This window comes from Alligator mississippiensis, chromosome 7 (genome assembly GCF_030867095.1).
Source record: "Alligator mississippiensis isolate rAllMis1 chromosome 7, rAllMis1, whole genome shotgun sequence".
NCBI lineage: Eukaryota > Metazoa > Chordata > Crocodylia > Alligatoridae > Alligator > Alligator mississippiensis.
This window is the reverse complement of record NC_081830.1, coordinates 55,692,700-55,707,637: the sequence shown is the minus strand read 5'-3', so window position 1 is coordinate 55,707,637 and position 14,938 is coordinate 55,692,700. Positions and strand designations below refer to the sequence as shown.

At 46.1% G+C, this 14,938-nt stretch overlaps 2 protein-coding genes across 7 annotated transcripts in view; one reads left to right on the top strand and one right to left on the bottom strand.

The window, feature by feature from the left end:
* FBXO36 (F-box protein 36) overlaps positions 1-14,938 on the bottom strand; it is a 143,555-nt gene that overhangs the window by 34,762 nt on the left and 93,855 nt on the right. The gene's annotated exons all lie outside the window — the stretch shown is intronic.
* SLC16A14 (solute carrier family 16 member 14) overlaps positions 1-14,938 on the top strand; it is a 42,290-nt gene that overhangs the window by 23,712 nt on the left and 3,640 nt on the right. For all 5 annotated transcript variants that reach the window (XM_059730975.1, XM_019491691.2, XM_019491692.2 and 2 more), the window contains 2 exons: positions 1,068-1,211; positions 6,347-7,342. In XM_059730975.1, the coding sequence (XP_059586958.1) occupies positions 1,068-1,211; positions 6,347-7,342 (1,140 nt within the window). The remainder of the gene's footprint in view (positions 1-1,067; positions 1,212-6,346; positions 7,343-14,938) is intronic.

The following is a 14,938-nucleotide window of genomic DNA, read 5'->3' as shown; positions in this document are numbered from 1 at the left end:
CCCCCCCATGGCCGTCCCTGCCTGCCCCAGCTCCTGGTGCTTTAAAGAAAAGCCCTGGAGCTGGGGCAGGCGGGGCAGCCATTGCCAGGTTGGGAGAGCGGGCGGGGGATGTGCCTGGCTGATTTGGAGATGTGATCAGATTTGGCTGAATTGATTTGGGACAGTGATTCGAATCACCGAATCTAATCTCTGTCCCCCGAATTGGCCGAATTCAAATCCGAAGCGAATACTAGCTGCTTTGCACAGGCCTAATGGAAGCTTGCTTTTTGCTGGTGCCAGGGGTACCTGGGATCAGGATCCCTCTGTATCAGCAATAAGGCTTGATGGACTCTAATTCATGATCCCACAATCATGCCTCCTGCCATAGAAATGTGGCATGACAGGAGACAATCGTGTAGATTGTGCATTAGATTTCATTGTGCCTTTATTACCTGTGTAGAGGGGCTCTAGGGTGCATATCTACCCTGCCTTCTAGTTTAGTTAAAACAGCATGAAGCAGACTTCACTGACCAGGGATTTTAGTTTTTATTATCACCAGGAAATCTGGTTTTCTCTGATTAAAAAAAAAAAAAAAAAGAATCCACAATTTTTGGTTTAAAAAAAGTAACCCAAAATCCACATTTTTCATGATTAAAATGAAACACAATGAATATGTAGATATTAAAATAATATCTACATATTCATTGTGTTTCATTTTAATCATGGAAAATAGGATTTTGGGTTACTTTTTTTAAACTGAAAATTGGGGATACTTTTTATCAGAGAAAACCAGGATCCCTGATTATCACAAACCATTGCAAGTAAAAAAAATAACTTTGATTGCAAGTCTTGGCAGAGGTATTTCCTAGGTGTCTAAAGGGGTTCAGTGAATCTCACCTCTCAGGGCATTAAAGGGTTACTAGGAAAGAGACTTTTAAATTGCATTTAATGGTTTAATGTACTAATGTTTAAACTTAAGTGCTTAATATTTTATTTGAAAATAATTAAGTGGTTTCATGTAATAATGAAAGGTGTAAAGAGGAGTTTATACAAGTCATTTAGCAAATTTTCTTCATGTTCTCTGACAGGTCCTTTTATTGGTTTATTCATTAACACTTGTGGGTGTCGGAAGACAGCAATAATTGGAGGGATAGTGAATGCCACTGGCTGGATATTGAGTGCCTATGCCTCGAATGTACATTACCTCTTCATTACGTTTGGAGTGACAGCTGGTGAGTATTACTTATGTTTGGAAATTCTTTTAAATGTTCTTCATGGCTTTTGGCAGTTTACTTGTAGAGCAAATAGAGAAGCTAAACAGATTTCATAGACTTCATAGACTTCATAGACTTCTTAGATCGTTTAAACAAATGCTTTTTAAGAATGGGGTGAGAAGATTTTCACTGAAAATTCAAATTAACAGTTTTGCTTTTAGTTTATACAATTTGTCTGTACTAATGTTACTGTACTTATTTTTATACATAATGAACAACATTCTGCCCTCATTTATGAAGTTCCCTGATGGCTCCTGCCCAGCATAAGCAGTGGAGAAGGGTAGGGCGTGCGTGTGTGCTTGGCGCCCCCTGACCACAGCACCCTGGGCTATCGCCCAGGTTGCCCACCCCTAAGACCAGTTCTGCCTGTGCTTCCCCATAGCTGTCCCCTGAGACCTGTATTCCTTCTGGTGCCATGGCTGTCCCTCCCTGTGTCCATGTCCTTTCTTGGTCCCCAGCCCCACACAGCTGAAGGAAGTAGGATAGAGAGCTGTCTCTCCTTCTTAGGAGGGAAACTGGCAGTGGAGTTGCCCAGGTCAAGGTCCTGTGAGTCCTGAACGGTGTGTGTTCCCGGCGGCTGGAGGGGCACGGCAGCGGCGGGGGTGTAGTGGCGGTAAGCGGGAGCTCCTGTAGATGCGGTGTTGGTGGTGGGGAGGGGTGGTGAGCAGCAGTGTTGGCGGCGCCTTTTTGTAGGGGGTGCACCGCCACGCTTAGGGGGTTCACATGCACCCACTACGCGTCGCCCCTGCTATGAGCTCAGCTAACTGCAGGCTGGAGCCCTAGCAGAAGACTGCTGCCTCCCCAGAAACAGAACAGAGAGCCATCTATTGACATGGGGGTGCAATTTGAGCAGCCATACAGCTTCCTGCCTATTAGACCTAAAGTAGGGGTGGACAAAATATGTCTTGCAGGCTGAATCTGGCCCACAGTGGGTCTTTGTCTGGCCCATGGCAGGTCCCTTGGTCCCACTTGGCCAAGGCACAGTCCAGCCACAGCGTGTCCTGCCACCTTCTAGTCATGCAGTGGGACTGGGGTGGCTCTGCAGCTGGACTGCTTTTCTAGGCAGCCCAGATGGCATGTGGCTCCTTCCAGCTGCTGCTGCTACCGGCCCCAGCTCCGTGGTATTGGTGGACACCCACACTGCACAGCCTGTACCCAACGTGCCTCATGCCTGCTCTGGTCTTGCCTGCCCACGCTCAGCAGCGGCAGCATGAGACAAAAGTTGTTGCTCAGCACGGGGAGAAAGTGGCCCCTCCCCTGCCTGGCAGTTCTGTGCTGCAGCCACATGGAGCCTGCGCGGGGCTGTCCTGTGTCTCTGCTGTTTTCGCCTCCACCTCCTGGCTACCCTGCCTGTCAATAGGTGAGGCTACCTTTGCGGTTCTCGACAGCTCACCAAAATTTGTTAAGTGGCCCTTCACCCAAAATAATTGCCCACCCTTGACCAAAAGGATAGAGAGCTGATGAGCAGCCAGTTGTAGGGAGGGTAAGAGAGAATGTACTCAGCTCTGCAGCATAAAACAGCCTCAGCTTCTGCTCTCTGTTCTGTGTCGTATACACCCAGCCAGAGGTCAGTGAGAAAAGAAAAGGTGTCATTCCCAGCCAGGAAGTTGAGCAGGGATGTCCCCTCCCTTGTTAAATTCCTAGATATACACTGATGCAATATTGTTCCTTCTGCTGTTTATCTTACAATATCAAATGGTACAGTAAGCAGTAGTTTACAGAAATTCACTTCTGTTTTTCAGGATAGATGTGAAGAAAAATGTAAGTGAGGGGCTGTTGAATGCTGGGTCCAGATCGGTTATTTTTTAATTTTTTTTGTCTTTTTTTAATTTGTTGTCTATAAAGTCGATAACAGGCCATATTCCAATTCTAAAAAAGCAAAAGCTACTGGATGTACTTGGTGAGGGTAGAGTTGTGTGAAATAAAATGTGACAGCTTGTTTTCAATGCAAATAAATAATGGGCATAACTACTGGCAGACTGATTTTGAGGTCCTTTTCTAGGGGTGCACCAGTAGAGATTTTGGAGGCCAATACTAATAGCTGACTTTTAAGGAGGCATATTGGCCAATACTGACCCAATTTCTGATACAGCTGCATCCAGCTGGTAAGTGTGTTGTGGTGGAAAGGGAGGAGGGAGGGAAGGGGCTTGGGGGCAGATCAATACCCCCTGCAGTAAGGGAGGGAGTGTGGCAGGAACAAACTGCCCAGCCAGGATGGGGCGGGGTGCAGGATGGAGCCGTAGTTTGTTCAGGAGGCTCGGGAGCAGCTTCCATGGCTGCTTGCATCCCAGGAAGGCATGTGGGTGGGGGTGGGGTGTGCCTCTGGATCTGCACAGGGTGGGGTAGGTGGGCTGCATCTGTGGGTTGGAGCCAGGGCTGGGCTGGGATCTTCTCAGCAGTGGCTGGGCTTGGGGCGAGCAGTGGCGTCACTTGGAAGAGGGGTTATGGGGGGGGCTACAGCAAAATTTGGGGTGGCTGCAGCCCCCACCCCATAGCCCTCCTCCCAGCATTGCTGCCGCCCGCCCTTAGCCCAGCCCCTGCCAAGAAGAGCCTGGTGCAGCCCCAGCTCCAACCCACTCACCCTGCCCTGTGCAGATCTGGAGGTATGTGCTTTCCGCCGTGCCCTCCTGGGGTGCAAACAGCGGTGGAAGCCACCCCCCACCCCCTCCACACCCCCTGGACAAACTGCGGCTCTGGCCTGTGCTACACCCTGCCCCGGCTGGGCAGTGTCTGCCCCATTCCACTCCCTCCCTCCCCCACTATGGGGGGTGTTGATCTGCCTCCCCACGTCCCTTCCCTCCCCACTCCCCTTCCACCACAATGGGCCTACCAGCTGCACGCAGCTCTCCATGCTGCCAGGCTTTGCTCCTCACCACCTATGTGGTGTGTTGCAGCTACACGCATGCACAGGCATTTATCGGCCAAATTATCAGCTGCATTAGACCAATTTCTGATATAGTCAATTTTCTTTATATCGGTGCTGATCCGATATTGGACCAATGTATCAGTGCACCTCTATCCTTTTCCTATTTTCTTTGAGTGCAACAGGCTTTTTTGGTTCTCTTTCCTTATATTTACATGAAATCATGTAACTTGATTATCAATTATTTAAGAAAGTCTATAAGCCCAAACCCCCACGCTAAATTATGGCCAGACAATAAGGTATAAGCTTTTATCTTAGCCATGTGCAGAAGTCAGGTTTTTGCTGCGAGAAAAATTCTGCAACTGTTGCAAAGTGGCAAATTACAGATATGCTTGCAGAGCTCCAAACAATTTTGATTTGAAATACATGTCATTCTCTGGCTATCTAATTTCAGTGACATAAGGGAACAGCCACAGAAAGCCAGACAGTATCCCTTGACAATTAAAAGATCGGCCTTGGTGAGGCCGCAGCTGGAGTACTGCGTCCAGTTTTGGGCTCCACAATTCAAAAAGGATGTGGAGGAGCTTGAGAGAGTGCAGAGAGCCATGCGCATGATCAGAGGTCAGGAAAATAGACCTTATGATGAAAGGCTGAGAGCCATGGGACTCTTTAGCCTGGAAAAGCGCAGGCTCAGGGGTGATCTGGTGGCCACCTATAAGTTTATCAGGGGTGTTCACCAGGAACTGGAGGAACGTTTGTTCACCAGAGCGCCCCAAAGGATGACAAGATGGAAGGGTCACAAACTCTGCCGCGACTGATTCAGGCTGGACATAAGGAAGAACTTCTTTACTGTCTGAGCCCCCAAGGTTTGGAATACATTGCCGCCGGAGGTGGTTCAAGCGCCCACTTTGAATGCCTTCAAGACATATTTGGATGCTTATCTTGCCGGGGTCCTATGATCCCTGCTGATTTCCTGCCCCTGGGGCCGGGGGCTGGACTTGATGATCCTCCGTGGTCCCTTCCAGCCCAAATGTCTATGAATCCATGAATTGTCTGATCTGTGTTGCCCCTTTAAATGTTACACACTTTCTTCTTTCTGGCTCACTGGGGACCAGAGTGACCTGAAGCTTACCAAAGATTTGATTCAATACCCCATGAACTTAGAGGAAGTCTTTTTACTAAGTATAATGGTCTTTCATGGGCAGATCCAGAGTTTTGTAAAGGGGGGTGAGGGTGCTGCAGAGGTGGATGCACCCTTGTTCCCAGCTTCTCCCCAGCTTCTACCAGGGTGGATAGACTACACTGCAGGAACAACAGCTGGCGACTTTTTTGAAGTCCCTGAATCAGATAAGAATCCCTTCCGCCCTGCCCTTTTTCTTAGCACTAGCTCCTTCCCCTCAATGCTCAGTAGCACCGCTCCTCCCCTCCCATTCCCCACCTCCCACTGCTGTCACTGTTTCTGCCTGACCTGGGGGCAGTGGACTTTCAGAGCTGCTCCTGCGCTTCTCTGGCTGGTCTGTGCAGGTAGCTGGCCTTAGGTGAGAACAACGATAGTGGCAGCAAGGGGTAGGCTCTCCCTTCTTGCATCTGTTTCCCTGGCATGACCATTCCACCACAAATCTGTCCCTGGCATGGTCATACTCCCCCTAAAGACTGTCTGTCCCTAGTATCTTTAGATTTGGCCGAAATACAATTATGGAATTTTGAATTATGTCTCCCACCCCATCTGTCCCTGTAGTTGGAAAGGGGGGGTTGCATGGCTGATGAAGTTAAAAAAATAAGCATTCTATTTACTGTCAAAGAAGCCATAGGCATATATATTTAAAATACAAATGTATATATATTTATTTCCAGGTCTAACATTGATGTGTTATAGGACCTTTGACGAATTATTGGGAGCTGTTTTTCAGAGCTATTAAGAGCTTGCCATTCCCAATATGTTCACATTGAACTGAGACTGCAACACCTCTGAGACTTCCATGTGCCTCAGTTTTCTCATTTGTAAAATAGAATACGTACTTCACAGGGATTAATTAATGTTTGGAAAAAACTATAAAATAGTGAATTAAAGTCAGTAAGTGCAAAGTGATGATGATTATATACAAATTAGATATGGCCTATGGATTTCTGTCATGTTGCTAGCGTTGCTCTGGCTGCTGCATAGTTGCTCTGGCTGCTGGAAGCCCAAATTATTTAAGTATAAGAGCATGTGATGTTTGTTTTTTCACAGGTCTTGGGAGTGGCATGGTTTATCTACCTGCAGTAGTCATGGTAGGACAGTATTTTCAGAAGAAGAGAGCACTTGCTCAAGGGCTCAGTACCACAGGAACAGGATTTGGAACATTCCTAATGACTGTTTTACTGAAGTATCTGTGCATGGAATTCGGATGGAGGAATGCTATGTTCATCCAGGGTGCGATCTCTCTGAACCTGTGTGTCTGTGGAGCCCTCATGAGGCCACTTTCTTACCAGGATGAAGCTAATGAAAAGGTTACTGAGAGAAACAGTAGTGAAGACAATTATGTAAAAGCTCTGTCCCCCTCTGCAGAGACTCTAAAATCTAATGGGGTATTAAATGAAGAGCTTGAAAAAAAAGAAGGGCTAACTAATGATGAAGTGTTTGACACTGTTCAAACAATAGAGAGCAAAGGTAAAATCAGACATACAAAGAATATATATGCTCTTTGCATTCTTAAGACAATGAGCCGTCTGACCCTTATAATAAGAAAGGGGTTTGTAACGTGGTACTCTAGTTACTTCGGAGCTGCATCACTCTTTACCAATAGAATGTTTGTAGCCTTTGTATTCTGGGCATTGTTTGCATACAGCAGCTTTGTTATTCCTTTTATTCATCTTCCAGAAATAGTTAAGCAGTACAACTTATCCATGCAGAATGATATATTTCCTTTGACCTCGATTGTAGCCATAGTTCATATTTTTGGTAAGGTGACCCTTGGATTCATCTCTGATTTACCCTGCATCAGTGTTTGGAATGTCTTTATGACAGCTAATTTCTCCCTTGTTGCTTGCATTCTTATTTTGCCACTAATGCATACATATGCTGGCTTGGCTGTGGTCTGTGCTCTGATAGGATTTTCCAGTGGGTATTTTTCTTTAATGCCTGTTGTGACTGAAGATCTAGTGGGGACTAAGCACCTTGCAAATGCTTATGGCATCATCATTTGTGCCAATGGGATATCTGCACTGCTGGGACCACCGTTTGCAGGTAAATATTTTAAGCTTCTAATATTATATAAATTATCTAAATATAATAATAATGATGGATTATATCTAAATGAGTATGTTTTATGGTGTTATGAAAATGTGGCTAATAAAATTACATTAGCTCTGGAGCTGACTATAATATCCCAGTTTGCATGTCTATATTCACCAAATACATTAACCATCCCCACTACAAATGGCCATCTTTGCAAATTATTCCAGCTGTATTACAATCTCTCTTGTTTATGGTATTTTGTTATACTAGCTGAAACCCACAAAACATTTGCAATTAAATTTTTATTGCAAAAGTAGTTCATTAAATACAGGATTTTTAGTTATCTTTTGGCCAAATACTTTAATGGACTCAAAACTTCTCACCCTCAAAAAGGCTACATAAAGCTGTCCATGTGTAAACACAGACTTAGGAATATAAATACATATTTGTCAAAAGTCTAACCTTGTGACATGTTTATAGTCATAGAATAAGAAGGTCTTGTACACGTGATTAAGGGCCCTTATACATGTGAGGAAATTGCCCCTTTTAATGGTTTGATTTCCCTTAATGATTTAATTGCATAACAGCGTACGCGTTCGGCAGCATGTTACAATGAAATTTTGTAACAGTGTACACGTTCGGCGGCGTATTTTGATTTAAATGACTTTTTTACGTAGCAAACTAAAACACATCCCTGGTATTTTAGTTTGCTGTGTAAGAAATTGTAGCAATATTCCTCATGTGTACAAGGGCCCTATCTGGAAAAGGTGGTGGGGATGATGCACAGGATGCTGGAAGCCTGGGTGCACTCAGGGAAGCCCTGTGTACCATCCTCACTGCCTTTTTCAGGTGCCAGCCACCCTCTTGCTATCTTCCCAGGGCAGTCAGCACATTCCTGGGCCATCCCAGGTGGCGGGAAGGCAGCAGGGATGGTGCATGCGGTGCTGGAAGCCCGCTAAGCCCAAGCTTCCCTGAGCATGCCCAGGCTTCCAATGCCCCATGCACGATTGGATGCAGCAGGTGCTGCCTGTGAGCTGGGGCTTTACCTGTGCAGCTGGCACCACTGCTGCGGAGGGAAGTACTGGGCCTACCCACAGCTCAGGGCTGGCTGGCGGCTCACCCCTTGGCCCTGGGAGAGGTGGGCAGGCTCTGGGAAAAAAAAATAAGGATCATGCTGTTCACTGTTTTTTTTTTTTTTTTCCTTTCAGCGGAGCCTGCCCACTCTGTGGTGGGGGTCCCGGTGCTTCATTCTAGCACTGACTTGCCTGCATATCTGTTTGAAATGCCTCAGGATCTTCTATAATAATCATATGCTTATCCTGTCCGTGTAGAGCACTCTGGTTGGTTGTTTCAGTAAGCATCGTGATTGGCTGCTGAGACAACCAATCGGAGTGCTCTGGACAGACAGACTAAGCCCATTAGTATTATAGATAATTGCATATACAAATATTTTATCATAGAGAAGGTTAATGCATTTCTTCTGTGCTTTATATATATCACATTTACTCCTGGCTGAGGGATCTGGTGTTATAAGAAGGCTTGCTGCACCTCATGGGAGGGGGATGTCATCCCATGGTAGGGCAGGCTGGTTTGAATCATTGCTGTCTATGTTGGTACATCAGGACATAATTTAAATTACTGTTGGACTATGATACTATGGGTAGTCTGTGGATGTGCTAACTCAGCTTACTCCTAGCTTGACTCTTCCTAGTATTCAGCCAATAACATCCATTTTAGGACTGTCCGAGGTGGCCGCACTTTAACTCTTGTCCTCTGCAGGAGGAAGGTTGTAGCTCTGCAGGGCTAGAATGGAGGAAAGAAAAGCACATGCTGTATCTTTCTTAGGAGTAGCAAAGGTGTACTCTATATCCATTCCCCCAGAACATCGCAGACTCAACTGAGTCAGTTAGGAGTTAACTTGACCAGGTGTAACAGGGAAGGATACAGCTGGTTGCCATAAAACACTTCTATTTTTGTGTTATGTAGTGATGTGGATAACGTGGTAACAGGAGTTTATTTTGAGGATGGTGTTTTGTATTCCAAAACCATTTAGAGCAATCTGAATACAGAATAGCATCTGCCAAGAAATAGAGGTTAAAATGAGAATTGTCATGGTGCTGAGACCAAACCTCCCAAGAAAGCTCTTGGAAAGCCTTTTTCTGTGTTTGAGTTCTTGAAAACTTTGTCTCTCTTGAAAAAACAGTTTGCACAACTTACTGAAATGTGCTTGTGCAAGCAACAGCAGCAGTTGGAACAGCATCATGATCTAATTATATGATGCAGTTGTGTATGCCAGGCAACATGGTGTTTGTGCTTGTCAGTGCAAAGAAGAAATCATGATGCAGGAATTAAGAATGAGCAAAGGAAGGGCTGGTTTCAGGTTCTAGATAGTTATTTTAGATCAGATCTGCTAGATGCAGGTTATATGACAGGACTATTATTTTGAGGCTAATATCTATTGGCTTCTAGAAATTTGAGTCTGGCCAAATTATAAAGTATCAGCAGGATTATTAAGAATGAGACTGTTTATAGAAACCATTCAATACTGTATATATTTTATTTCAAGAAGTGGGGGTTCAAAAGTGGATGCAGTTAGACTGTTCTAAGTGGTGGCAGATAACAGAACAAGGAGCAATGCTCTCAAGTTGCCACAAGGGAAGTTTAGATTAGATATTGGGAAAAGCTTTCTCACTAGGAGGGTAGCAAAGCACTGGAACAGGTTACCCAGAGAGTTGGTGGAATCTCCATCCTTGGAGGTTTTTAAGACCTGGCTAGACAAAGCCCTGGCTGGCATGATCTAGTTGAGGATGGTCCTTCTTTGAGCAAGGGTTTGGACTAGATGACCTCCTGAGAGTCCTTCCAACCATAAATGGCTATGATTCTATGATAGTCCAACCTTCTGCCTGAAGCAGGATCATCCCTATCCAAACCATCCCATACAACCATAATCTAAACTCTACATAAGACTACCCTCAACCCTGAAGCAACATAGACCTAACACCCTAACCTGCCACAGGTAAAGCTGAGGAGCAATGGTAGCTAATGTCTTGCTTCTATAACATGTTGTCACTATGCTCAAGAGGTCCCAGCCATGCCCCCCACTACAGAGGAAGGCAAAAACCACCACAATCCATATCAATCTGACCATGTGGTAAAATTCCTTCCTGACCCCAAAGATGGTGATCAGTCTGACCCTGTGGGGAGGGGTAAGATACTCTAGCCAGAAACCTCCAACTTTTCTCCTAACAGGAGAATCAGCACACCCCAATTGAAGTCCCCAACCTTACCTGTAGCCTACACTCGATGCCTCTGGGGAGGCTTAAAAACACCCTGATACATATAGCAGAAAAGGCGGGGATGGGGTTGGGAGAGGGGGAGAGGGTGGAGGAGGCAGGGTAAGAGCAACCTGCAAAGTCCAGAAGCATGAGAAATACTCATGGTAGAAAACAGGCATAGCTACACCTAGATCATCCCCGACCAGTGGCTATCCAAACTCTTCCTGAACACCTCCAGTGATGGGGAGTCCACAGCTTCCCTAGGCAGTCTAGTCCGCTGCCTCACTATTCTCATGGTTAAAAAGTTTTTCCAGATATCCAATCTAAACTTACTTTGCTACAAGTTCAAGCCATTGGTCTACATCCTCCTCTCTGTAGCAAGAGAGAATAGGTGCTTTCTCTCTTCTATGTGGCAGGCCTTCAAGTATTTGGAAACTGCTATCATGTTCCCTCTTAAATGCCTTTTCTGCAAGCTGCAAGCTCCTTCAGCTTCTCCTTACATGATTTGCCTTCCAAGCCCTTGGTCATGTTTGTTGCCCATGGCTGGACCCTCTCTAACTTCTCCACATCCTTTTTAAAATATGGAGCCCAGAACTGCACACAGTGCTCCAGATGTGGCCTAACCAGTGCGGCATAGAGAGACACTACTGCATCCTGTGTTTTGTACCGAATGTTTCTATTGATGCAGCCCAAAACCACATTTACCTTTTGTGCGGCTGCATCACACTGCAGGCTCATATTGAGTCTGTGGTTTATCACGCTCCCAAGTCCTTTTCCATAGAGTTGCTATCCAGCCAGGTGCCCCCCATTTTGTGTTTGTATTTTTTGATTAATCTCCATGAAGTGTTAACCTTGCATTTTTTCACATTGAACTTCATCCTGTTAGCTCAAACCCAACTTTCCAATCTGTTAAGATCCTTCTGAATTGCATTTGCATCCTCCAAAGTGTTCACAGTTCTTCCTAGTTTTGTGTCATCAGCAAACTTGTTCAAGAAGATTTCTATGCCAGCATCCAGATCATTAAGAAACATGTTGAATAGCAGTGGGCTGAGGACAGACCTCTATGGGATTCCAATCGAAAACTTCTGCCATTCTGATATGGACCCATTAATAATTTCCCTTTGCTTGTGACTGTTAAATCAGTTATCTGTCCACCTTGTAGTAGTTTTATCCAGCCCACACTTCTCCAATTTTTTCATGAGACCTTTTTTTATGCGACCTGTAGGGCCTTTTTAAAAGCTTTGCTCAAGTCCAGATGTAGTGTATCTACAGCATTCCCTTTATCCACCCAAGTAGTTACTCTGTCAAGTGAAATCAAGTTTCTTTGACATTATTTGTTTTTCATAAATCCATGTTGGCTGATTGCAGTCAGCCTTTCCTTCTGTAGATGCTTGCAAGGCCTTCCTTATGATATATGGATCACCATCTCACTGGCCATTGATTCACTGAATCTCTTCAGAAGTGTTTGCTAGTGGAAACTGGCCATAAACTGAAACTGCCCCCAGAAAGACCAAAGGGAAGGAATAATGCAACGGTTATCTGGATTCTGTAGCTCAGATCTTAAGAACTGCAAAGACTCCACCTTATCCCACCAAAATCCCACCTTATTAATGACAGAGAGAAAAAATCAAACAAAAATACTGGTTATAGCTTATGCCTTCAAACTGAGTTCTTTGATTAGGCTCTTTACTGCAAACTAAAAGGAACTTGTCCCATAATGATTTCCTCTGGTATCTTTCTTAAGCAGTGGTGCTTAAACTTTGGCCCATAGGTTGAATCCAGCCTGTGGGGCCATGTCTTCCAGGCATCCATGGATTTGGAAGTTTGGTGGTGAGGGAGCAGTGACAGCATTAATTGGCGTGGCTTCCAGAGCCATATTTCTGGATCTGTGGGGAGCCCTGCAGGCTGAATGACATGACACCATGCACTGGATCCAGGCCAGCATGCCAGATCATACCCATGGACTGACTCTACATGCCAACCCCACGCTGGATCTGACCCCTGGACTGGACTTTAGCAAGGCTTTTGAGACCATCTTCCACAGCATTCTTGCAAGCAAGCTGAGGATTATGGGTTGGAGGAATGGACTGTAAGGTGGATAGAAAGTTGGCTGGATCGTGAGGCTCAGAGGGTAGTAATCAATGGCTCAATGTCTAGTTGGCATCCAATATCAAGTGGAGCACCCCAGAGGTCAGTCCTGGATCCAGTTTTGTTCAATATTGCACCCGCCTGGTCTCGTATAGGTGCTCTCTAGCGGCCTTCGAGTGCATCCCCGGTTCTGGCTGAGGGGTATGTCCCTGGGACCTGAGTGTTGGGTTGCGTTCAACTCCGAGACAGGCCCTGATACTCTCCTGCCATGACTTGGTCTTCTTTGCCTTAGTGGTGGGGCTCCTGCTCGTGGATTCTTGCAGACTGGGTGCTGCCCTTTGCAGGCATTGTTGGGGCTCCACCTCTACTACACCCCAGCCATGCGCCAGCCCTCAGGACTGCTGGATAATGGGTTGCTGGCCTGTCCCCTTCTGGTGTTCTCATTCATCCCCTCCCTTCTCTCCCTGCCTGTCCCTAGATGACTGTTTCGCCTTGGATGGCAGCGAGGCATGGGACCGTCCTCATCTCTGCGTCTGTCCTTCCTCTGAGGCTTCTGCTGTGTGGTCTTGGTCTTCCTTCTTGACCCGGGGTCCCTTGGAGGGTCCTTCCCCAGTCTGGGCTCCTTCCCCGGTCTGGGCTCTGTGCGTCCTCCAAAATAAAGTAAAACAAAAAAAAAGAAAAGAAAAGGATAATTGGGGTATAGGCCTCTGCCCACCCCACTCACGGGTCCAGTGTCTGTGGTCCTCGAGATCCCCCAACGCCCTCTGGCTCTGTTGCTGCACCCACCTCCATTTCCCCGCTGCTGGCTTTTAAATCTGCTGGGCAGCGGTTTTTGCTGACGTCTTCCGCTGGTGTCATTCCCAGGTGGCAATAAAAGCAGCTGATGAATTGTGCTGACAGCCCTTCTCGGTGCGGCTTCGCTTTTCCTGGGGGTGATAAGTACGCCCTCTTTTCAGGGCTTTCTATTTCTTTCTCTGGGCGGATCAACCCTGCCTTGGGTCCCACTGCAGAAGGCTGCTCTGGTGCCTCCACTTCTGTCCCCCTGGGACAAATATCTTTACCGATGAGATGGATTACACCCTCAGCAAGTTTTCAGATGACACCAAGCTGTTGGGAGTAGTAGGGCTAGAATTCAGAGTGACCTGCACAAATTGGAGGATTGGGTCAAAAGAAATCCCCCCCACCCAACCTTGTTCCCTCTCCAGAATTTGTGCCCCCTGGCACCTGCCCCCCTGCCACTTGCCTTCCCTGCTACCTATCCCACAGACACTTGCCCTGGCCCAGTGGCTGCCTCCTCAACCACTTGCCCCCTCTCCCACAAACCCTTCCCTGTTGCTGCTTACCCTATCAGCAACTTTGGTTCAGGGCATGGAGCACATGATGGTTCTGGCTCCAGCCCCAGCCAAGCAGCAGCATCAGCATCCCTGGCCCCAGTCCATGAAAGGGAAGGACTGTGGTTGTGGCCCTGGGTTGGGGATGGAGCCACAGCAGTTGCCTGCCCCAGCTTGGTACTTAACTCCAAGACAAGACTTTTCCCCTCATGCCAAATGGAGAAAATATCTCATTTTGGATTGCAGTAAATGTGGTAAGTCCCGAATAAGGAGCAAAATCAGACGTGAAAGAAATCTGAATAAAACAAATTAACAGTATGTGCTGTCTCCAGATGCATTTACTGGAGTCTGAGACCTTTTTTTCTGCAAATCAGTTTCAAATTATTTTTGATTTATTATTTATACCTTATTTTAGAGCTTGGATGGAAGACTGTGAACACATCACCAGCTACAAGTTAGATGGTTAGAATGGTCTAACAGACTGAATATGAATCTGAGACCCAAGAACTTCTAAATTCTAATGCCAGCTGTGCCTCCTACTCACTGTATGATTTTGGGATAACATAGCATTTAATTCCCCCATCTATAAACATACAGATCTTTCAGAGGTCTAACAATATACAGCCTGATTCACCATGATCCTGCAATTGCACAGTCATTTAGTACTTGTATAAAACAGGTACTAAATGACTGTGCAGTAACCCGAGTTACTGCACAGCAGAGCTGATGAATGACTTTTCTGTGACGCTACTGCACAGTAGCCCCGAGACTTCTGTGCAGTAGCATCACATCACAGGTTCTGTCACGCAATGCTACTGTGCAGTAGTCTCAAGCTACTGCACAGTCAGTGTCTCTTGGAGACGTGTCCTATAAGTATTAAATATTAGTACTTATTATTAGCTTAGTATTAG